Genomic DNA, 25,931 nt, shown 5'->3' on the forward strand with positions numbered 1-25,931 from the left:
TATTGAAAACTAAAATGGCAGAAAAATTATGTAGCTTAATTGAGATGAAATCCTGGGCTAATTGTGGTCTAAGACGATGTGAAGAGTAAACTTTTGCTACCATGGTCATGAAGGTCATCACTACCGGTTTTGGGTTTGAGATGGGTGAAAGCAATGCTTTTTTTTTTAAGTTCGGTGGTTAACAAAATTTTTTAGTAGGTATATTTGTAGTTAAGTTGGGCGAAAGAGGAATACAAGAGGAATACGTTAATTGTTGGGTTGGTTGTTCCAGGGGATGTCCAGAAGTTCAGCCCGCAGCACCCGGTGGGTGCTGCTCTGCCTATGCGCGATGGTGGCGGCGCGTGCGGCCTTGACGGGAGGCCGCCTGCCCACCTTCTCGTCGGCGGACAACCCTGCTTCCAGGAGCGGGTGCCTCGTCACCCGCACCCTGACTTTCCTCTACCTGCCCGCCTTCAACTTCCTCCTGCTGCTCTGTCCGGTGACGCTGAGCTTCGACTGGTCCATGGAGGCGATCCCCCTCGTCACGGACCTCCTCGACTTGAGGAACGCCTACACCGTGGCCTTCTACAGTGCCTTTGTCTACGTCACATTCAAGCATCTGCGGTGTCTTGGTGAGGATGCTCAACTGGGATGCTGCAAGAACTCGACGCACGTCAACGCAAACTCCAGGATCCCCTCCGGTCCAGGGAAAGCAGGAATTGGTCGCTCGGTTTCCTTGGACAAACATTGTAACTCGCCGGCTCACAGAAGGTGCAGGAACCTTTTTTGCGAGGTTGGGATGAAGACCGTGGATCCAGGGGGATCGGTGTGCTGCAAGAACGTGACTGACATCAATGCGAACGTCAGGTCACACGTCGTCCCTGGCCCGGTGAAAGTTGGAAACGCGCAACTGATCTTCCAGCACAACCACTGTGCTTCGCCGACGATTAGGAGGCGCGGTTGCTGCCCGTTCGAAGACTACCTTAAGAACAAAGAGAGGAAGAGACGGACCTCCTCCCTGGTTCTCTTCGGGATCGCCATGATGGTGGTTCCGTTCCTGCCGGCTACCAACCTGCTGGCCCATGTGGGGTTCGTGGTAGCGGAGAGGGTGTTGTATATGCCCTCCATGGGGTACTGCTTACTGGTGGGACAAGGTATGGCGAGATTGGCCGCTCATCCCTGGAGGTCTGTGAGGAGGCTGTGCCTCTTGGGATGCCTTCTCTTGCTGCTAAGCTTCGGAGTCAAAACTTGGAGGAGGAACTTCGACTGGAAGGACGAAGAGAGTTTGTATCGATCAGGAATTCATATCAATCCTCCAAAAGGTAATGTAAATCAAGATGACAATATAACTAACCTACTGTCTTTCAAGTGCTGTGGTGACATTAAGAATATATTTTCCCACATATCATACACTAATGCTAGCGAATTTTTTTAAAAGTTTTTTCGACTCTCATATCTATCACCACGCAGTGTTTGGTAATAGTGAACACTGTGCTTAACAAAATTTAAGAATGGACTAAAATGTTCATGCTAAGCAGAAAACATACAATATCTTGTATTTGAGGTTTACTTAGGTTTTTAATAATGTCAAGTTTCTGCTCGAATGTATTTTCTCAAATTACCAAAGTTGTGGAATTTTGCAAATTTACAGTCTTTCTCATAGACCGTCTAATTTACAAGAGACTACAAAATAATCTCCTCTTTCCTTGATCTCTACCTCAGCATCGCTGGGTTCTCGGTAGTCTACCACTGTCTCAACTTGGATTTAGGGTCGAAGTCGGCTCATTTTTTTACTGCATCGTATATTAGGCATTATTGGATGGCAAAAGCTGCAATTTGATGTTTCATTTATATAGCTGTAAGCTTGTTTTTGTCAGATAATCAGATGAGGTTTACTGATGTTGAGTGAGTTTTCCCAATTAAAAAGTAAGTAAGCAATTTGCTCAGTAGCAAACTTTTCGGTTGTAACAGTTAAATGCTTAATTGTCCAATGAAATATAAATAAATATTGTTTCAAATTGCATGCAATTGATATTCTGGTTTAAGTCCGATTCCCAAATGCAAAAAGGTGCTCGATGATTGTAACTAACACACATAAATATGCAACATATCAAATCACACCTTAATAATTGGAACACCGTATGTAAATCAACGTGTATGCAAAAGTTAAAATAATACAATTTCGACAGTTTTATCGGCGAATGAGCTTAGTCTAGACAGGAAATTGAAAACCAGTCGTACTCATTGTTAGCTGACAGCCACTTCGAAGGCAACTCCAAAGAAATCTTTATTGTTTGATGAAACGAAATTGAACTACAAAAATTACGTGACTCCGACAGCGGAGTAAAAATCAATCGCGACGAAGACTCGCGAAAATGTACAAGGGAGAGATCCAAGATGGGGTAAAAGGGCAGCTCCTAAAAAATTATGTACTAAATTTGTTTTTAGTAAATCATAGCTTTTTTTTGTTAGTACTGTATGGCACCATGGATCCTCCCCCTCCCATTAAAGAGGCTGAGTTCAGAAAAAATAGCCACTCTTTCCGTGTGGAGCTTGATACGCCCTTGAGCCTGTGCCATTATCCTTGGAACTAGAGAGAGAATTCTCTCCTATCTTGTCATATTTTAAACAATAAGAGGTGTTCTCTCCTGTACCATAACCTTTGGAACTAATGGAATTGTTCTCTCCTGTACCATAATCTTTGGAACTAATGGATATTTTCTCTCCTGTACCACAACCTTTGGAACTAATAGAAGTGTTCTCTCATGTACCACAATCTTTGGAACTAATGGAAATGTTCTCTCCTGTCCTGCAGCTTATGGCAACCTGGGAATCATCCTAAACGCCCAGGGCAGGAGCGCAGAAGCTGAGCAGTGCTACAGGAAGGCCTTGTTCTACAGACCCAACATGGCCGACGTCCACTACAATTTGTAAGTGCACCCTGATTGTTCACCCTCGCCAGGCGAGGGATCTGATTCCCAGCACTCTCATCCTGATAAGGACTATTGTAATACTTAGCGAGCTAAAAAAATGTTTTATAGCCCTACGTGCCTCACACACAGAAGCGGCCAGAATTGTTTTATATATTTTTCCCAAGTAGTCTATACTCAATGCCATTTTGCACACGTGTTATATGTAAGCATGCCTTCCACACAAACTTGGCATTAACGCTTCATGTATTGTATAACAAAAGTGTATGTTTTAAAGTAATCATTCAAATAGTTGACTTGAAAACAAATTAAAATGGAAACAAAATGATGAAATTTTAAGTTTCTTCAAAGCCAAAATATTATCAAATTTTTGTACTTTTATGAGGTTTTGGAGCTATAAATGTTTGCTATCCTCCCCCCCCCCTCCACCAACCACACCACCACAGAGATTAGATTTAAGTGTGATTGTAAATTTTGTTTTTCAAAATTCAATTAAAGAGAAAAATTACAAAAGGGGGGGAGGGGGAAATATTATATGATGGTTGTACTGGACCACCTCCTCCTTCACGAAGTCCTGGCTATGGCTTAATCTGTGTGTGTTTTTGTTTGTCTTGTTCTCAGTGGAGTACTGCTGCAGAGTCAGAGGCGCCTGGCGGAAGCCATCCATGAGTTCCGGCTTGCCATCCAGTTCCGCCCCACTTTGGCAGGTGAGACATCCCCCTTAACACGACTTAAACTCAGTGCATTTTTAACAGATATGAAGGCGTGTCTCAGGCCGAAGCCTACACACACACACCTTATTAAACTATTAAATATTCCACAGCATGTGAATGAATGGTTTACGTCTTATAAATCGATGAACGACGGCTGCAAGCACGAAAAAAGCATGACTCATTGACACGTTCCGCCTGAGCCGAGCCGTGCAAAGAACCAGCCAACCACCGTGCGAGAAAATCTTCTGTAATATCAAACAGGTTAAGGCGGGTTTCTTAAAAGCGGCAATTTAAAAATATTTGATTTATTTGTCCAATTTCGTCATTTCAAAGTAACAGTTTATTGACATTGATTTGATTTCAGTTTATTTATATAACTAATTGTTCGTGATTTTATTTAAACAAATTATTCAAATTAAATTTGCAAAAACTGTAAATAATATTTGAAAATTAAAAAAGTATGCAATTTTTCATCAATGTTTTTTTATGACGTTATCACGTAAAATGATCGTCCGTAAACCGACTTTACAGACAACCCCCCTTTTTTAAAATTTCTGTACGGTTCTGTAATGAGTCATGTCTCTGTTCCCGAAAGAATTCTGGATGCAGTCGGAGTGTTTTTGATGTGTACCGTAGGCACGTCTTGTGGTAAGTCGTGTACGCATGTGTATCGTGTTTCGATTATATCTTAGCGACAGGGAGAAAAAAATCCTACGGATAACATGACAAATCCCTGGGTTTTAATCAATCGAAACAAAATGTGAGCACCAAGATCTGGCAACACTGCACGCATCCTCCTGTAAATGTAGGGAAGCCTTCATTTCACGGACGAGAGAGCCACACCCAAAGTTCCCCGAAGGTTGCTCAGCAAATAACTTTTTAATATGTAGCTATCCAGGGCTAGGAAACCGTTTACATGATTTCACAGTATCTTTAATGTAGCTGTCCTAACCAAATCAACCGTCCACAATGTTTTAAAGTATTTATAATGTAGCTAACCTAACCTAATTGACCATTCGTTATCATGAGTTGTCCAAAATACAAAAAAAAAAAAAAAAAAACCGAAGATGCACGATCGGGCGTTTGGCTCTCTCGTTTGTGAAAAGAAGGCTTCCCGTAAATGTAAGAGGGAAGAAGGGGAGACGAGATCCGACGACTTGTAGTTACCATCGGTCGACTAGCTCACGAAGGGACATACGCCCTCTCCTTCATTGCTCCATTGTCGTGGCTCGGTTGGAGGATGCTGCTTCTTTTTTTGTTTTTTTAATGGGAAGGGGGGAGGGGAAGGCGACACAGCGGCTTCCTGGACTCATTCCGCCCCATTAGGCCGAGGTCACACGATGTCACCCGAGGTCACGAGGTCGTTCCCCCCCCCCCCCCATCCCCCTTTTATTCGCTGGTCGCGACCACGGAGGTACAAGTCGGCGGAGTGGGTGTCTCCGCTCTAAAGTTGAAGTCGGTTAAAAGTTGTATCTGTTCCAACGTCGTTTTATTTTGGATTTTTTTTTTCTCTTTATTTACACAATATTATTGGCACAATAATCTAATGCTCGAGACCTACCTTCACACGTGAGAAAAAAAGCCAGAGCATCTTCTCAATTTCATAGCTAATTGTGGACTATTTCAGTTCAATAAAACCTAGTTCCAAAAAATCCTAATATTTGTAATTGTGTGGTAACCAAAGCAGATGATGCACTCGTAAAAGAAGACTTATATCACCCAGCCTTTATTATCAATTTCATATGTGAAAATTACCCTAGTACAGAGGTGCCCACAAGGGGGGGGGGTAACGACGCAGACTGCGTCATTAAAATTTCAGGGGGGGGGGGTGGGTTTTCAAAAGACGAGAAAATATATATATCATTTACATACTTATAGCTTCTAATGTTAAAATACGTTTCTGGTGCTTTGATAATTGAAAGGGATCTTGTATATCAAATTGGCAATCCCGCACTTTCCTCATCAAAAGCAGTTTGGCATCTGTCGGTTCAGGATGGTCCCTATCCCCGCTTCGACAATAAGTGCACACACGCATATGACCAAAATTATTATTATTAGAAAATTAGTTTTAATTAATGCAAAATGTGACAAAAGATAATACTAAAAAAGTATAATATTATAAAATCATTGAGAAAATGGCACAAAAAATTTCGGTGGGGGGGGGGGGCCATCATTAGGTTAGGGGGGGGGGGTGAGTCATAGTTTTTTTTGGGGGGGGGCACCTCTGCCTAGTAAGCGTAACAATCTGAAAGTTTTTAGATCCTACAAAAATGGTGATTACCTGGATATCCCCCCAATTATTGAGGTTTATTATGACATGGTGTAACCAGCAATGGCGTATGTAAAAAAAAAATCAATTATTGTCGTATGGAGAAGTGGGACATAGATAGTCTGTGCCACATAAACTTGTATGAATTGTTGACAGCCTTCAAAAATAGTACTAGTGGTGGTGCTCATTTTTCAGTTGATATTTGTGAAGAATTACGTGACTTTTTTTTTGTTTACGCCCAACACAGACAACCGTACAAAGTTGTTTACGAACACAGTTGACGGAACAACATAGCCAGAAATTTAGGAATAAGCTTGTCGGTGACGGGACACCTCATCACGTCCCACATAGGCCCGCGGCAGAAGTGCAAGTGGAAGTGCAACAAAGTGCAGTGGTGCAGCAAAGTCACGCCCAGCCGAAGAGTGTGCGCCTGTCCCCTTGCCTTGGGCAAAAACGGTCTCGTGAACCTCCAGCGCAACAAATCACGTTCTCGTCGCATTTTGTTCCACGCCCAGCGGACATTCCACATCCCAAAATATGTGCTGTGATTTCACGTCGTGAGCGAGTGTTAATTAAAAAACAAAATGAGTTTTAGTGCTATTTTCTCCCCCAAGATCGCAACATAAACAAGTCTGGTGTAAAATAAACTTTACTTCACAAATGTCTGGCACCGACGTACATGTAAAACTTCTCAAGGCAATGACTCAGCTATATGTCGGCGAGGCGGGATGATAAGCGCGACGCTCGCTGGTGCTTCTAGCGCGGTTATCTCCTCTGGACTGGCGCGCTGTCTTCTCGTCGTGCATCGAGCGGCGACCGTGACATCACACGGCCGAGAAATGAAGATAAACGTGTAATGCAAGTCCCTTGGGTGTTTTCAAGATTCTTCACCGGATCACGCTTGAATATTATTCAGAACAAACGTATTCCAGCCATTTTTCATTTTCCTAAAAATACAGTTTACAACCGAAATACGGAGACAGAACTTACTTTCCTCCCTCAGTGCATTCTTAAATGCTTTTCGTTAATAGACACCACTCGGATACATTGGGCAGTTTTCAAATTGCGTGGTTTCTTCTGAAACTCTGCACACCGTGTGTGTGTCCGGGAATGTTGATACCTCAAGGCTTCCTCAATGGGTAATTGGGATCTGGGAGAGGATCAAGAAGAAATGAGAAGACAAAGACGTACACCAGCCTTCGGCGAGCACTTTGGACCGTAAGTTCGTGAAGATGTTTTTCAGCTTACTTTGACGTAATGAACCCGTAGCTGTGGTATGTCTGTCGAGGGTCGCTCCTTACAGGTGGTGATGGAAATGAGCATGCCAGAGTTTGTAATCTTCCGTCGGGGCGTGGTCCGGCCGCGCGGAACGTAAAGACCGCGAGCCAGGAACGACGCCTCGCCTAGAGCGGGCCGTGCGAGCGACTGTCGTCCTTAACGGTCACAGCCGGCCGCTCCCAAGAAGCGGGCACTAATCAGGGATGAAAGCAGACCGGTGTTCATTACGCATGCGTGCTCATCCCCAGGTGGGATGTTTCCGAGGGCTCGTCGTGCCCAGTTTCATTAGCCAAATGGGGCGGACCAGCCTCCCCCCCCCCCTCCTAATCAAGGTCCCTCTGAGCATCAGGAGTCGGGAGTCGGTTAGTTTAATCAACACTGATAATAATCCGTGTCGCCGTGCAGGGCGGGAAGCTACGTGTGGAGGGTCTGCTCACGCACTCTGGTGGATAGCACACGCACTGCAGCCCCGCCGTGTTGTAGCGGTTCTGCATTGGTGCTCGTTGTAGCAGGGCTGCATTGTTACTCGTTGTAGCATGTCTGCATTGTTACTCGTTGTAGTATGTCTGCATTGGTGCTCGTTGTAGTGGTTCTGCATTGGTGCTCGTTGTAGTGGTTCTGCATTGGTGCTCGTTTAAGTGACTTTGCATTGGTGCTCATTGTAGCAGATCCGCATTGGTGATCATTTAAGCATATCTGCATTGTTACTCATTGTAGCAGGTCTGCATTGGTGCTAGTTGTAGCAGGTTTGCATTGTTGCTCATGTAGTAGGCCCGCTTGAATACACTCTCGTTGTAGCAGGTCCGCATGTGCTCTTATTGTATCTGGGGGTACATGGGTCTGTTGTAGCAGGTGCACATCTATGTTCATTGGAGTGGGTTCGACATGCTTTCGTTGTAGCGGGGTCACGTGTGCTCTTTGCAGTGGTGTTGCACTCGAGTCTGTTGTAGTAGCCAAGCATGTATGTTCATTGAAGTGGTTCGGACATGTCTCGTTGTAGTTGGGTCACACATGCTTTCTGAAGTAGCTTGGCTTCTGGGTTGTATACGTTTCCTTGGCAAATAATTCAACGACGTTTCGGTTGACATTGCAGTCGCCATCACCAGGGAGCAGTTACCTACAGTAGGTAACTGCTCCCTGATGATGGCGTCTGCAATGTCGACCGAAAAGTCGGTGTATTTATCGCCAAGGACGGTAGGTAACTTCTCCCTGATGATGGCGACTGCAATGTCCACCGAAACGTCGGTGAATCATTCGCCAAGGACACGGCTACAACCCAGAAGCCAAGCCACTTCAGACAATGGCCGCGAAAGCCTGCGAACATTATCACACATGCTTATGTTGTAGCGGGTTCACCGTGCATGCTCGTTGTAGCGCTGACGCACTCGCGCCTGTTGTAGCAGGGTCACACGTACTGCATAGCGGGTCGTGTGCGACACCGCGCGTGTCGTGTCGTGTCGTGTCGTGTCGTGCCGTCTGTCTGTCTGCGCGCGGCTCGCCCGTCACGCTCGCTGGGTCACGAGGCGATCAGAATCGGACCTTTTTTTTTCCCACGGGAACCGACTGAAGGTGTGGTGCAATCGTGAAACACAGACACACGCAATAGGCGAGTGCCGGCTTTCCGAATCACAATTCATCGATTCATTATATTATTATTATTTTAGGTTTATGTGGTGTCATGAAATATATATATGTGTAAACGTTGGGGAATTTACCCTATTAGGCCATGACCTCCGCCTTGTATTGTGCGAGCCCATTCTGACTGTGTTTGACTGTTCGACTACTCGTATGTTCGACTACTCGTATGTTCGACTACTCGACTGTTCGACTACTCGTCTGTTCGACTACTCGTCTGTTCGACTACTCGTCTGTTCGACTACTCGTCTGTTCGACTACTCGTCTGTTCGACTACTCGTCTGTTCGACTACTCGTCTGTTCGACTACTCGTCTGTTCGACTACTCGTCTGTTCGAATACTCGACTGTTTGACTATTTGACTGTTCGAATACTCGACTGTTTGATTGCTCGACTGTTCGAATACTCGAGTGTTTGATTGCTCGACTGTTCGAATACTCGATTGTTTGATTACTCGACTGTTCGAATACTCGAGTGTTTGATTGCTCGACTGTTCGAATACTCGACTGTTCGAATACTCGAGTGTGTGATTGCTCAACTGTTCGAATACTCGACTGTTTGATTGCTCGACTGTTCGAATACTCGACTGTTCTAATACTCGAGTGTTTGATTGCTCGACTGTTCGAATACTCGACTGTTTGATTGCTCGACTGTTCGAATACTAGACTGTTTGATTGATCGACTGTTCGAATACTCGATTGCTCGACTGCCCGACTGCCCGCAGCGGCGCACCTGGGCCTGGCGGCGGCGCTCGGCGGGGTCGGCAGGGACGCCGAGGCGGAGGCGGTGCTGGCGGCGTGCTGCTCGCTGGACGGCTCCGGCCTCAAGGACCCCGGCTCGCACGAGGCGGCGGTGGCGGGCTGCCGCCTCCAGCGGGGGCGGCTGGCGCTGGCCCGGGGCCGCCCCCAGGAGGCGGTCCGCGTGTTCCTGGGGGCCGTGCGCTCCCTGCCGCCGCGCTACCCCGCGCAGGTGCCTACCCGCCCTTCTCATTTCAATCAGGGGCGCAACAACAAGGGGGGGGGGGGCAAGGGTATTTCGCCACCCCCCCCTCCTCTGAAACCTTGAAGTGGGGGCAAACGGGGGCAAAGAAAGTGCTGTGTAATCAATTTTTAGATAATAAAACTGCTTAAATACAGAGGTGCCCACCCCCCCCCCCCAAACACTATGACTCACCCCCCCCCCCCCTAAACTAATGATGCGCCCCCTCCCACCTCCGAATTTTTTTATGCCATTTTCTAAATGATTTACTCTATTATTTTATAATATTATACTTTTTTAGTATTATATTTTATCACATTTTGCATTAATTAAAACTGATTTTCTAATAATAATTTTGGTCATATCAAGTAATATTTCCATCCTGAACCGACAGATGCTAAACTGCTTTTGTTGAGGAAAGTGCGGGGTTGCTAATTTGATTTACAAGATCCCTTTCAATTATCAAAGCACCAGAATCGTATTTTCACATTAGAAGCTATAATTATGTAAATAATATATACATTTTTCTCGTCTTTTAACCACCCCCCCTGATATTTTAATGACGCAGTTTGCGTCGTTACCTCCCCCCCCCCCCCCCTTGTGGGCACCCCTGTTAAATAGCACCATTTTCCACCTGGAAATACAAATTTTCCCGGGGGAGGACCCCCGGACACCCCGCTTCAATAGGGGGATCGATGATTCTTTATAAAAAGGTATATTGCCCCCCCCCCCCCCTTTTGGATATTTTGTTGCGCCCCTGGTTGCAATCCCATTTACATCAACGTTTCACAGTTCATGTTAAAAAAAAAAAGAGTGCATGTAACTCAGTGCGTGTGATAGAAGTGACACTTCTTTGGTGATTCAAACCTCGACTCGTAAGTACATCGTAAGGGAAGCCTTCTTTTCACAGACGAGAGAGCCAAAACCCGAAGTTCCCCGAAGTTCATGGGTTTTTTTTTTCCGTATGTGTAATGTAGCTATCATAACCAATTAGACTGTCCACAATTTTTTAAAGTATTTGTAATGTAGCTAACCCAACCTAATTGACAATTAGTATCCTTTTATCAACACCGCCATATTTATTTACAATGAACCGGAAAAAAAAAACCGAAGATGCACGATCGGGCGTTTGGCTCTCTCGTCTGTGAAAAGAAGGCTTCCCACATCGTAAGGGGTAAAACGGCCGAGAGAAAACGATAGAGAGGTAAAGAAGACAATTTTATAAATGAACACGACTTTTTTTAAACAAAATTATTACTCACTTCAAAATAACCGATCAGGATAGGTATCAATAATTATTGATCAATCAATAATGATTAATTAACAATAAATTATACTCTCTATTGAAATACATCACAAAGAAAAAAACTGTGCGTCTTACGGTTTCTTCAAACAATTCTGCCTTTTGGAACACGACGAATCTCTGAACGAAATATGATATCCATGACAGGCAGCGCTATCTATGCGGGAAATGCAGGGACTGTCTCAACAGCGCTCTCTACGCTGCTGGTTGAACAAGGAGGAACGCGAGCGAACTGGTAGCAAATACAAAATTCAAGGCATTCACAGCTGACTGTACAGCATACCTATATCTATTTTTCCTGATACAAGACACTCTTGTCTTACTATTTCGTTCATATATTTCTCTCGGTTCTATTTTTTTTTATGGTGGGGGACGAATCACCGCACAAAGAGGAGAACGAAATACGAGCCCATCAACTTGTATAGCATAGTGCTCTCTTTATATATCCTTGGTCAAGTACCTGTTCTCTGGTATTTTCGGCGTCAGAAAAGTTTCACAACAATTTTTCACGAAAACGTTGCATTAAAATTCGGATTTGAAATTTTACTCTCATTGCGCCCAAAGAAGTTTCACTTTCGAACATGCCTGGAACTGGTGGACAGAAACAAAACACACAAAAGAAACAATAAAATAGCAGCAGGCACACATGGTAGGCACCACCCACAAGTAGTGGTTACAAGACAGGCAGACCCGACATACACAACCACTAACTAGTCACACATCTATGAAAGACAAGAAACAAAAACAAACGAACAAATAACAACAACAACGGTAACACTTATTATTAGTTATACTCGCAATGGTTACATAAAAAATATAAGAATAATTTATAACAGAGTAATACATAATAGAGCAGGAAGGCTGGTACTGCAAAGCAGGCACCAAAAACACCCAAACAAAATAATCACTGTAAGACATGGTTAAAACTAGCTTTGACAAGTACAGACTCCGTATATATGTACATATATATGGAAACATCAGGAGTTGTACACATTACTACAAGCACCAACACAAAAGATAAATGAGAAACGATAATGCAGTTATAGACAAATATAAAAAGAGTAGATAACAAATAAAAAATTACAGATGTGCCAAAGGTAGAATTTTTTTAAAAGATTTATCTTATTACTAGTTTCGATAATAAATTCTCATGTTTGTTAAATTGATAATTTCAAATATGGCACAGTTTCGCATCACAAACACATTCAACTTCTTTAAAATACAATTGGATATGTTATGTTGAACAATTTCTCCTAGGATAAATATGTTCCTCAGAGGTTTATACATATTCAAAAATTCAAATTTATTTCGGTAGTTATACAACTTTGCATCTCAAAACACATCCAACTATTTTCTGTAATTTAATAATTTTTTTAACAACAGCTGTATACACAATAAGAAACAGTTACCAAATTTGTGAACAATTGGATGCATTCGATATAACTTGTTAACAATTAGTCACATTGAATATACTTTTTGAGAAATGTTTATATTGGTTATAATATGTTAAGAGCTAGTTTAATTGGTCATATATTAACAGTGAGTTACATTGGTTAAAATTTGTAAACAGTTGGGCTAAGTTCGATCGAATTCGTTAACAGTTGGTTGCTGTTCAATCGAAATTGTTGACAGTTGTTTACAGTAGACAGAATTTTTAAGACTTCCATACACTGCACGAGCGAGTGGCTTAACTTTGGGTGTGTTTTTTTTTTCCGGCGACTGGTCGGGAATTCCGTGGGAGGGGGGAGATTTTTTAAAAAAAAATATTCTTTATATCCAATTTTCTTTTTTATACTTTGACTACAATTCACTCGATTAAACAGAAATACTAAAAGCAAACTGGTGCCTGAGTGCATCTAGTCACTTTAATGTACGCGCGGAATTTCGACTGATGTGAACATTTAAAAAATATATATATATTGTAATAATTACCAAATAAATTAATAAAAATAACTTGAGTAATATTGCAATAATCACATAAGTTTAAAGTAAAATAAAATACACTATAAAATATAACATTGCTACAGAAATATATATGTCAAAAATTAATATTTAAAGGAAAACGCCGGCCCACACACTCGTCTCGGTCTCAGTCATTGACGCCACAGCCGCCAACAGCGCACTCGCGCTACGCGTCACACGACACTTGCTACCAACTCTTCCATAAAAGGTACTGACCATTGCCAACTGTCATTTGTGCTCACTCAGGTACTGCAACCCAGCCAAAGCCTGTAACGCGCGGTACTAGTGTAATAAATATTTGCCCCCGCGTCTCTGTGCAGATTAGATTACCCAAATGAATATATGAACACAGTATAATAAGAACAGACTAAACACAAACTACTGCTCAGTGGGCAATACAACTGAAGGGCAACTAGAGCTAAAGAAAGAAATACGTCCTAAGTGACAGTGACAGAATTATAGCGAAACAAGGTTAAACTCGCGCGAGGCGGGGCACACGCCTCAGCGTAAGAAATCTGTCTCAAAAGTTAAATTATCCAGCCAAAGATTTTTATATATATATATATATATATATATATATATATATATATATATATATATATATATATATATATATATATCAGGGGCGCAACAACTAAATTTCCAAAGGAGGTGCAATATACATTTATATAAAGAATCATCGATCCCCCTATTGAAGCGGGGTGTCCGGGGGTCCTCCCCCGGGAAAATTTGTATTTCAAGGTGGAAAATGGTGCTATTTAAGCAGTTTTATCATCTAAAAAATTGATTACACAGCACTTTCTTTGCCCCCGTTTGCCCCCACTTCAAGGTTTCAGACGGATGGGGAGGGGGGCAAAATACCCTTGCCCCCCCCCCCCCTGTTGTTGCGCCCCTGATATATATATATATATTACTAATTTTTCTTTTCAGGGAATTTTTTTTTTTATTTCGTTGTTGTTTTTCCCGCCCCTCGCAGAGCCTGTTCAACTCGCTGGGCGAGGCGTACAGCCGGCTGGGCGAGGACTCGCTCGCCGAGTCGTGGTTCAGGGCCGCACTCGCGGCGAGTCCGGGCCACGTGGCCGCGCATCTCTCCTACGGCCAGATGCTGGCCAGGAACGTGAGTGGACACACGGCGTATTGCTTCTACCGACCCCTCGGAGATATATGTGTACATGTACACATATAATTTCCCCCTTATTGACGTGACAATGTCTAATAAATCGATGAACGCCGGCTGCACGCACGAAAAAGTTTCCCGTTACGCACATTGTCCCGTTACGCTCATTGTACGCTTGCGCCGCATCTACCTCTCTTCTACTCGATTGAATACAACCATCGATTTGACTTTTTTCGAGGCGCATTAAACTTGAAACACTCCCATTCGTTTTCCTACTTTTCCTATCATCGTCCTATCCTTAACAGAATAACACAGATTGGAAGAAGTTAAATGGCAAACATGTATAAAAGTTATAGTTAAAATAATCTGTTCGTTAAAGTAATAAACATATTTGAATTAATGAGTGCAAATAAAAGTAAATTTATCAATTAAATTGTAGATTTCATCAATAAAAATGATTCAATTTTATTCATAAATGTATGCAGTCATTTTATCAATGTTTTGTTATGACGTTGTCATGTTAAACTATCGTCCGTAAACCGACTTTACAGACAACCAATTTCTTTTTGTTCATTGTAACTCATGATAACTAATGGTCAATTAGGTTAGGTTATATACATTATAAATACTTTAAAACATTGTGGACGGTTGATTTGGTTAGGATAGCTACGTTAAAGATACTGTGAAATCATGTAAACAAAAAAGCGAGCATGAACTTCGGGGAATTTCGGGTGTGGCTCTCTCGTCTGTGAAAAGAAAGCTTCACACAGCGTCTTTCTGTTCGCGGGAGAACCCATAGCATATTGCTTCTTCCAACCCTCGGAGATATATGTATACATGTATATATGTATATATGATTGTGTAAATATAAGTATTTCTCTATGAAATGTCATGTGAAAATAATTGCATGAATGTAAAGTTCAATTGTGACTGTATAAATAGTTCATAGTGTATAACATAATACAAAGTGAGTGAATTTTAACTATGATGTGAACTACGGTGACTAATGTGAATAGGACTAGAAACATACAGATTGATCTAATTGATCTAATGTTCAACAAACTCTGCTAATTAATACTTATTTCAATTGTTTAACATAATATCCATTATTAGAAATTTGTAATAAACTTTTTTGCTAGCTAATGTATATATTGTACATCTATTAGAAATAGTGTATGTAATCATATACATGTATTTCATAAAAATTGTAACCATGTTGACAAGCCCTATATTCAGAGAGCCACTGCTCATCAACTGAGTCTATTGGGTGCTAAGAAAATGGATAAATAAATAAATATATACATATATATATAATTCCCCCCCCCTTTTTTTTTTTACATATTCACAATAAGCAACATTCAGTTTATATTTCATTATTTCAGGAATAAAAAAAAATTGACTCTGACGAAAGAAAACTTGTGCTCGAGTGCCACCGGTCTCTTTTATGCTAATCTGTTGGCGTGCTCGGTATGTTAAACGTATAATGAAAACATTAGAGAAATTTTACGAAAAAAAAATTAAAACTTAACAAAGCGCGGTAATTTATTTTTTATTGGTTTTTCTAAAGAGCATATGATTGATTCAGAGATATATAAATTTTAAAATCACAAAAAGACTAAAAATACAGGTATTTAAGCCACCAGAGAAAAGTAAACTCTACTTGAATAGTAGCCAAAGATTTATGTGCTTGTGTGTATGTGTATATATATTATTATTACTCTAAGTTTTTCCACGAAGGAAAGCTACAATTTTTGAAAGAAAAAAAATCAAAAGATCTTAGATAAGTCGTTTTATGTAGTAGAGAAATGAATAAAATTATTATCTATTTAGGCCATGTAGAAAAAATGAGTCATATTTAAAATTATGTTTACATATAAACAAAAATTAATTCCACCTCTGATTTAAAAAAAAATCCTTGGATTTTAAGTAACACCTTTTTGAAATAAAACATTCTTTACATTCGGTAGAGTAATACCAGAAGCGCGGGGTAACGGAAGTGAGTAGGCAACGCAGTTAACACGCGTGACGTATGTAACGGATATTGCTCGATGACACGTTTTTTTTAAAAAAAAGTTTTAAAGTGAAACATCTTTACAGATGTTTAAAGATTTTAAAAACGTTCACATACCTTCACATTCTGTTACACACGTTTTAAACTCTAAACCACGTGTCTCATAATCCCAACTCTGTGGTCGTACCCGGTGTTAGCAGTAGAATCGTGACAATTTGTATAGACATTTTCAATAGAGTTCATGTAACATATTTCAGCAATCGTAAACCTATTAATACACAGTATTATATTACATTGAAGACATGAAACAGACTCTAGTATATGAAGGTTTACTTTCAACGCATGATTACGCATGTTTCAAATATTAGACCACACCAAAAAATGTTCTATTCCTCTATTCTGCACATGGTGGTCACACACCTATTTATGTATTTGTTTTTAAATCCGGCGCCATCGAGAAATATTCGTTACGTACGTTACACGTGTTAACTCCGTTATCCTGTGATTCTGACATTACTCTACGAGCTGTAAAAAATGTTTCACTTAGAAAAAAAATGTAACGATAAGGAAGAGAACTTTGCAACAGCATATGCGATCAGGTGCCATATTTGTTCCACTTGAAATTATGTGGATGTATGGTGACAGTTGGGTATGGCGAGATCTTGGCTGTGGATGCGTCAATTGCTCATTAAACACGTTATTCTGAAGCCTCGTAACTAGAGACCGGAAAAATTCGCGGTTTCAATGACCTCCAGGATAGACTCCAATATCCTCTACATACTCGGGCAAATGCCAACTGTTCATTGGCTGCTGACTTGTGAGTCATCTCGAATGGGTGGCCTATGATTCGACACTTCTATGAGTATCTCTAATTGGCCCTCATTCCTCCAGATTAACAGTGAACCAATGACAGAAGCATCACTAAGGTATAATTATTTGAATTTTAGCGTAACACGAAATGAACCCGCGAATTTTTCAGGTCTCTACTCGTAACACTTCTGGAAACTGTATTGGGTTTGTTCCAGAGCTCAGAACCTTGGCTATGCTTGTGTGACTCTGTGTGTGTGCGTGTTTCTTTCCAGAGCTCGCGATTGGTGGAGGCGGAGCATTGGTACCGGAGAGCGCAGACATTGGCTCCTGGAGATCCCGCCGTGCATAGGCATTACGGTGAGTCTCCCCTCCACCCTTCTTCTTGCAGGGTGGCCTGAAGTTCACCGAAACCAGATCTGTCTGCGGACTTATCCGAAACCAGTTTGGTAGTATCATAAACCAAAGTATGTCCCCATAAAATAATGCCTCCGTTATAAATTTGAATAGTATCTTGTCCGAAACCAGTGGTGCAGTATCATAAACCAAAGTATGTCCCCATAAAAGAATGCCTCAGTTACAAATTTTAATAGTATATTATCCGAAACCAGTAGTGCAGTATCATAAACCAAAGTTTGTCCCCATAAAATAATTTCTTAGTTATAAATTTGAATAGTATCTTATCCGAAACCAGTGGTGCAGTATCATAAACCAAAGTATTTCCCCATAAAATAATTTCTTAGTTATATTTTTTGATAGTATCTTATCCGAAACCAGTGGTGCAGTATCATAAACCAAAGTTTGTCCCCATAAAATAATTTCTTAGTTATAAGTTTGAATAGTATCTTATCCTAAACCAGTGCTGCAGTATCATAAACCAAAGTATGTCCTAATAAAAGAATGCCTCAGTTATAAATTTTAATAGTATCTTATCTGAAACCAGTGGTGCAGTATCATAAACCAAAGTATGTCCCCATAAAATAATACATCAGTTATAAATTTTAATAGTATCTTATCTGAAACCAGTGGTGAAGTATCATAAACCAAAGTATTTCCCCATATAAGCATGCCTCAGTTATAAATTTTAATGGTATCATTCGTAAGGGCGATATTCCAAGACATTCAGGTAAGGTTGCGAATAATCACTACCTTGTTGGGATAAAACTGTAAACCTAACTCGCAGGCCGTATTCCAGAACGTGTCCAAACCCAATCCTTGCCAGGTAACGAAAAAAAAGAAACCGTTTTAATAAACTTGTGCCCTGAGCGAGGCTAGAAACTGGTTTCAATGCATTACAGTGGATGTTTGGCAACCATCGATACATTTTGCCACGCTAGATATATAGATATATAGATATACAGATAGCAGCACCGTCGTTCGAATTAAATTGAGTAATTTTCTCAAGTACTTTTATAGTTGCGATCATTTCTTGTTATGACCATTGAAGTGTTACAAAATGTATTCCAGGATAGTTGCGCTGTCATAAAGTTACATTTGGCACAACCAAAACGCTTGATACGTCTCCCGATGATCAAATAAATTACTCTATACGAGTTAATGGCGCCAGATGCGGTTCAGCCAACCGGACGAAATCAAGGGAAAAGTGAGCTCTGAGCATGCGCGTAATTTTGGCAACAGAAAGGCAACAGATATGACATAAAAAAATTCGTTTTCTGTAAAGTTGGTTTACGGAAGATAGTTTAACGTGACAACGTCATAACAAAACATTGATCAAATGATTGCATACTTTTATGAATAAAATTGAATCATTTTCATTGAATTATCACTATTTTGTATGGATGCAAAGAAGGAGTGAAATGAAATCTACAATTTAAATGATAAATTTACTTTTATTTGCACTCATTAATGCAAATATGTTTATTACTTTAACCAAGAGATTATTTTAACTATAACTTTTATACATGTTTGCTATTTAACTTCTTCCAATCTGTGTTATTCTGTTAAGGATAGGACGATGACAGGAAAAGTAGGAAACGAATGGTAGTGTTTCAAGTTTAATGTCCCTCGAAAAACTCAAAAGATGGTTGTTCCAATCGAGTGGAAGAGCGATAGATGCGGCGCAAGCGTACAATGAGCGTAACGGGACACAGCGTAACGGGACAATGTGCGTTATGGGACACTTTTTCTTGCGTGCAGTCGGCATTCATCGATTTATTAGACGTTGTCACGTCAAAATTGGTTGCCTAAAAATAAAGGACTACCCGTGTCCTATCGTGCACTGGAAATGGAAGTTAGGGTACAGGTGTAGCATACCCAACACTTAAATCCTTATTTTTTTTTGTCTTGGCATACCGACCTAAGGGTTGCAGAGAGTTTGTTCAAAGTCACAAATGAAGAGTACATAACTCAAAACAGCTTTAGATAAGCGCGCATGCGTGAGTAACTGCTTTGTTGTTTTCTCGCTTGCAGCGCCACCTACGCAAAAATGGCGACTCCTAAGCGTAAAGTGCTCATTTTTCTTCAACATTTTGCTAAGAGTGAATCTGTAATTTCATTTCAACGTGCGTTCACCATTTGAATCTCTCTGTATACGAATGTGGTTGAACGTCGAAGTCCCTGAACATTGGATTGGTCGAGAGGACAGCTGTTTTTCGCTGGCCTCCACGTTCACATGACATAAACGCCATGCGATTTTTTTTTCCATTAGGGATTTATAAAAGATTGCGTCTACGTTCCGCCACTACCTAATGATTTGCCAGAGCTGAGACACAGCATTGAAGAGGCTACTGCTTCCATCACTCCGGGCTTGTTAACCAAAGTTTGGGAAGATTTGGACTTTATGTTGGATGTGTGCCGTGTAACTTAAGGTGCGCGTATTGAACATTTGTAAGAAAAATAAGGTTAGCGACCCTTCAATGTGATGTATGAGTTGTAAATAGTCTAAAGGAAACTGTTATAATATAAAAATAAAAAATATTTCATTTTTATTAAAGTTTTTCTCTACCAAACGAGTCCTTATTGAATGGTTTACCTATACCAACCTAAAGGCAAAATTTTATATCTTTCTTAGCATGAATTGAAAGCATTTAATCATGTGGTATATGGTTTTGGATTCATCGGTGGTATGTAGCCTTAATCCTCTTTTTTTCTTTAGAATGTCACCCATTAAAGTTAATTTTTATTGATTTCACCAACGTTACACAAAAAATAGTTTTAAAACGATTACAACACAAGAACTGTATACCACTTCGCGGCCGGACTGGAAAAAAAATGGTGACGCCTTAACGAATTTACAATATTTGAAATGTCGCTGACCTAATCCAACCAATCTATATGTGAATACATGCTGTCTGCTAGTTGCGACGGCCGGAAGGGGAGACGGCAGGGGAGAGGTAGAAATGACGCAGCAGTGATGCTACGGGATTCTCGTAACGCTGCTTGTGTTTGTCTACTCATTTTTCGTAACAGCTAACTATTGACGCTACCATATTTATTTAATTTAATTTAAATAATCTACAGATGATTTATTGGTGTGGGAAAGAGTTGTTGATTTGTGCAATTGAGTTAATAATCATCACATTTTTATGCCGATAGTTTGAATGAAAATGAAAAATAAATCATCTCTATCTGTGCCTAAAAAGCAAGAAGTTTCAGGAGCACAATTTTTTTTTTTTTTAGTTAAATTAAACTGTTCAAACGTAGGGTGCAGTTAGTGACTTCACAAAAAAAACCAAACAGTGCAATTATGTAGCATGCAATTAAAATAGATTCCGCATAGTCGCACCTTCCCTTCGCAAGAATGCCCGTGGAAGGGTTGATGCCCCAGGACAAATAATATGCCTGCACGTCGCAGCCATTGTAAGGGTTGTTTTCACCCCCTTGTTCGCCCCCCCCCCCCTCTCCCCCAGGAAGCATTTCCCGTGTACGCACCGTTCTGTCTGTTCGCGCGTGTTGCTTGCACGGGAAAAGGGGGGGGGGGGGGTGGAGGTTTAATTGCAACGTTCATTCGTGTATGGGGAAGGGAAAAGGGGTGTTCGTTGGTGAGGGAAGGTGTAATTAGAGCTACTACCCCTAGTAGGGGCCGGTTGGAAAAACAAAAATTCCCCCCTCTCCCCTTTGCAGTTTGGGAGTGCGTTCGGGCGGACCTTCAGACAAGTTGCATGCGCTTCTCGCTTGGAAACAACGTGTTATCGATACAACCATCAACTTCGTTGTGATGGGCGTTTTATTTTTTTTTTTTTGGGGGGCGGAGCGGAGTAAATGTAACAGTCATTCACGTAAAACAAAAAATTGCAGACATTTGTACATCTACAAGAAAAAAAAAAACTGTATTTATATAGTCCGGGTTAGGGAGGGACCTAAGTGCGTCTCAGGCCGAAGCCTATCACGCCTTAGTCATGCTGGGATTAGCCATGCAGGGAGAGGGTCGCATGCATCATGTGCTAGGAGGGGATTGGCCAGCCATGGCAGCGATTGTTGCCATGACTAACTCCCCTCACTCTTATCTCTAGTCTAAACTACTAGTTAAGTTGGGCCCAGGTAAAACCTGCATAGGCACAGGGAAAACCCTGGGCACTTTCATGCGGGATGCAAGTTTGCATGCATTAAGTGTAGGAAAGTACAGGAGACAGAGGATGGTCTGGATGAAGAGTTGGCCAGAGTATAAAGAGTCTACCATGCGGGGGTTGGGTACTTGGACTCGTGGTCCGCCTTGATTTTTGATTTTGTCCAGGACTGGAATTCGCTGGCCAGGGACGCAGGCGCCCCTGGCGGTGAGAGTAACACGAACCACTCACATCCGCTCCAGACAGCAGCACCTATGACTAAAAGAGAGAAAATTAAACATCCTACAGACTAGACTAATTTTAGTAAATGCATGTTGCGCGGGCGAACATGCCTTAGTAGTACTTTAATTAAGCATAACTAAAACTATGTTTTTGGTTATAGGTTTTTTAGTTTATATATATATATATTATAAATATATATTATAAATATATATTATATAACATAATATAGGCTAATTATATAGGCCTACTCTTCTAAGCTGGAACGTATTCTTTGAATATTTTCAAACATTCTACAACTTTCTATAACATTTTATACAATTTCAGAACATCTACAATATTCTCTAATTGAATATTATTAACTTTATAGTAGTACAACTATTATTTAATACTTAAAAACATGCGACATATAAAATACTTTAAAATATTGGCTTCACAATCTCACAATGATGAGTTAACATTGAAATGTAAAGATAGCGCTGCGTTGGTCAACCAGTAGAGAGACAAGAAACTTTTAGCCTGTCTACATTCATTCTACGTTATGTCCGATCCGGTCCAGGGGAACTTTTAGAATTTTTTTTTTTGTAAAATCACGTAGTTTTCGTACTAAACTATAACCTTCTTCACCAACCTATATAACTCACACAGGTCTGCAAGGATTGGTTGTGAGGTGTTAAAGGCACTCACGTGAAAACCACACTGACTTTTATTACATATATTGATAAGAAAATGTGCGTGTTGACTAGATTGTGCGCAGTCTATTCACTTCTTTTGTTTATTATGTTTGCGCGGTGTATGGAGTTAAGCAATAGATACGAAGATCGAATTTCCAAAGAAGAAAATTATATCTGCATATTTTTTTTTTTTTTTACGCTTCATATGCTATTATGGCGTTTATTCTGATAATACTACTTTTTTCCCCCGTGACAAAATAATTATTTTGATACATAGGCTAACACACCCTTTTTTTTTTTTTAAGTTGGTCTTTGTTATTTACGTTTTGCTGAACATTCGTAGATTTCATGACTCAAGATGGCCACGTGCACATCAGTACGGCCAACTGTCAACTGGTCAGTTAAAGAATTCGGATACTGTCCAATTCATTAGAAATGCTTTACTTTACATTGTAGCTGCGTTTGCTAACGGATGTATGATGTGTGTAGGTGTGTGGGTGTGTGTAACGGACGCATCTCTGTGTATTTGGATGCAGTTTTGTTTGAACCGATCGAAGCCGAGACTTCGGGAAGCCTTCATTTCACAGACGAGAGAGCCAAACCCGAAGTTCCCCGAAGTTAATGCTAGCTTTTTTTTTCCGTATCTTTTTTATGTAGCTATCCTAACCAAATCAACCGTCCACAATGTTTTAAAGTATTTATAATGTAGCTAACCTAACCTAATTGACCATTAGTATCCTTTATCAACACATTTGCAATGAACCAAAAAAACAAAAAAAAAAAACGAAGATGCACGATCGGGCGTTTGGCTCTCTCGTCTGTGAAAAGGCGGCTTCCTCGAGAATTCAGTCTGCCGCGCCGTCTTGACTTTTTTGAGGTTATGTTATGGTTTCGAGCGGACATTTGATAACGGAACGCTTCTTCGGAACTCACCCTCGAGTTCTCGCCTCCGTGGTCAAGCAGACTTCTTCCCTACCCTCCTCTGGCTCTTGGCGAGGGGAGTGGCCAAGGGGGGGGGGAAACCTTGTGCGAAGGGTCGCTGCGGAGGGGGGAAAAGGAAAGTGAGGTTAGGACGGAGGGCGCACATGAACATCGAGGGGGCGTATTAGCCCCGCGGGGCCGTCTGGACGTTATTGCGGGGATTAATGCGAGGGTGGCTTTCGCCCCCTCCCACTCCCTTTGTCGTCGACAAGAGAAGAAGGGGGTGGGGGTAGGGGTGCGTCGGACGCCATGCTACATTTGTCAGTATTAGGGACGAGCGCGCGCGCGCCCCCTATCGCCGCCAGGGTTAGCTGGGGTGGTTTCTTTCTTCTGTTTTTCATTACGGTCCGCAACAACATTCGGAAGTAATGGACCATTACGCGCAGGCGGGAAGGTATCCTCTCGTTCTTTTCAACAGTCGCTTTTGATCTCTTTCGGAAACGGCACAAGAGAATCGCACGAAAAAAACCCAACAAAACAACAACTTTGTGTTCCGTTTACAAACGCGTGGATTTTCGACCGAGCAACCGTCATTAACTCTAAACTCTCAACAATACGTCCATGTTGATATCATCCAGCTTAAGCCTGTTATAACTTTACTTTTATTATTTCGAAATGAAAGGCGGCAATGTTGAATTTTATAAATCCGGTAAATTTGATTAGTACTGTAAAACATTATTTGCTAACTCAGCAAGTTATTTGAAAAGTAGGCTAATTAAAACTAATTACTTGCTAAGAAAGTAAAGTATTTTTTTAAAATGTGAATAGTCAAAAAATTGACCCGAAAATTTTTTTTCCCGCATACATTTTCCGTATGTATATATATGGAGAAAGGTGATTTCAAACGTATCTGATGAAATAAATTTTAAAAAAAACCTGGTGGGAAGCATGTGGAAGAACCTGTTACCATTTGTTTTTGTCCTCGCCTCATTCGAACCGAGCATTCCAGATGTTAGTGCAATTTTATTAAAATTGTAATTAAATATATTTTTATAAGTAGAAATTGTTTTCCGTTTTTTTGGATACTAATTACAGATTTTCAATATGGCGGATTTGATGTCATAATTCAAAATGGCGGAAAACAAAATAGCGGGTGTGACGTTATAATTCACAAATGTGGAATCCAAAATGACGGTCCGGTTCAAGGTAACCCAATATGGCTGACTTGATGTCACAATCCAAAATGGCGGTACGCTGGCTCCACTCGGCTTCCCAACCTGAAACTAGTTGTTTTATACTACTAACTTTGTTATATACAACGCGTCGTCGCTGTCGCAGGCCAGTTCCTGCTGGACCGGGGGCGGCCCGCGGAGGCGGCGCGCAGCTTCCTGGCGGCGGTGTCGCTGTCGGGGGCGGACTACGAGGACGTGGTGCGAGCCGCGGCCAGCCTGCGACTCTCCGGCGACCTCCGGGAGGCGGGGAGACTCTACGAGATGGCCGCCGGCATCAGACCCCAGGTGCGCGCGTCGCTCCTTCCCCCAGCATTTTATTTCTCTCCTCCCGCCCCTTTTTCTCTCCTCCACCCCCTTTTCTCCCCTCCCTCTTTTCTCTCCACCCCCTTTTCTCTCCACACCTTTTAATCTCCACCCCCTTTTCTCTCCTCCCTCTTTTTCTCTCCTTCCCCTTTTTCTCTCCTCCCCCTTTTTCTCTCCTCCCCCTTTTTCTCTCTTCCCCCCTTTTCTATCTTCCCCCCTTTTCTATCTTCCCCCATTTCTCTCTTCCCCTTTTTCTCTCCAACCCCTTTTTCTCTCCTACCCCTTTTTCTCTCCTACCCCTTTTTCTCTCCTACCCCTTATTCTCTCCTCCCCCTTATTCTCTCCACCCCCTTTTCTCCCCTCCCTCTTTTCTCTCCACCCCCTTTTCTCTCCACACCTTTTAATCTCCACCCCCTTTTCTCTCCTCCCTCTTTTTCTCTCCTTCCCCTTTTTCTCTCCTCCCCCTTTTTCTCTCCTCCCCCTTTTTCTCTCTTCCCCCCTTTTCTATCTTCCCCCCTTTTCTATCTTCCCCCATTTCTCTCTTCCCCTTTTTCTCTCCAACCCCTTTTTCTCTCCTACCCCTTTTTCTCTCCTACCCCTTTTTCTCTCCTACCCCTTATTCTCTCCTCCCCCTTATTCTCTCCTCCCCCTTATTCTCTCCTCCCCCTTAATCTCTCCTCCCCCTTAATCTCTCCTCCCCCTTAATCTCTCCTCCCCCTTATTCTCTCCTCCCCTTATTCTCTCCTCCCCCTTTTCGCGCATTCCCCTTTTACTCTCCTCCCCCCTTTTCACTCCTCCCCCATTTTTCACTCCTCCCCCATTTTTCTCTCCTCACCCCTTTTTCTCTCCTCACCCCTTTTCACTCCTCCCCCATTTTTCCTTCATCACCCCTTTTTCTCTCCTCACCCCTTTTTCTCTCATCCCCCCGTTTCTCTCCTCCCCCATTCCTCTCCATCTTTTTCACTCCTCCACCCCTCTCCCCCTTTTTCACTCCTCCACCCCCCTTTTCTCTCCTCCACCCCCTTTTCCTCTCCTCCACCCCCCTTTTTCTCTCCTCCACCCCCCTTTTTCTCTC

At 41.7% G+C, this 25,931-nt stretch overlaps 1 protein-coding gene across 1 annotated transcript in view; it reads left to right on the plus strand.

Moving 5' to 3' along the window:
* Positions 1 to 25,931, plus strand: part of LOC134540968 (protein O-mannosyl-transferase TMTC2-like) — a 42,063-nt gene that overhangs the window by 9,378 nt on the left and 6,754 nt on the right. Inside the window, exons 4-10 of the mRNA XM_063384060.1 lie at positions 272 to 1,301; positions 2,795 to 2,909; positions 3,531 to 3,616; positions 9,528 to 9,772; positions 14,023 to 14,163; positions 17,257 to 17,341; positions 24,660 to 24,838. Of these exons, the coding sequence (XP_063240130.1) occupies positions 272 to 1,301; positions 2,795 to 2,909; positions 3,531 to 3,616; positions 9,528 to 9,772; positions 14,023 to 14,163; positions 17,257 to 17,341; positions 24,660 to 24,838 (1,881 nt within the window). The remainder of the gene's footprint in view (positions 1 to 271; positions 1,302 to 2,794; positions 2,910 to 3,530; positions 3,617 to 9,527; positions 9,773 to 14,022; positions 14,164 to 17,256; positions 17,342 to 24,659; positions 24,839 to 25,931) is intronic.

The sequence above is a fragment of the Bacillus rossius genome, chromosome 17 (assembly GCF_032445375.1).
Source record: "Bacillus rossius redtenbacheri isolate Brsri chromosome 17, Brsri_v3, whole genome shotgun sequence".
Taxonomy (NCBI): Eukaryota; Metazoa; Arthropoda; class Insecta; order Phasmatodea; family Bacillidae; genus Bacillus; species Bacillus rossius.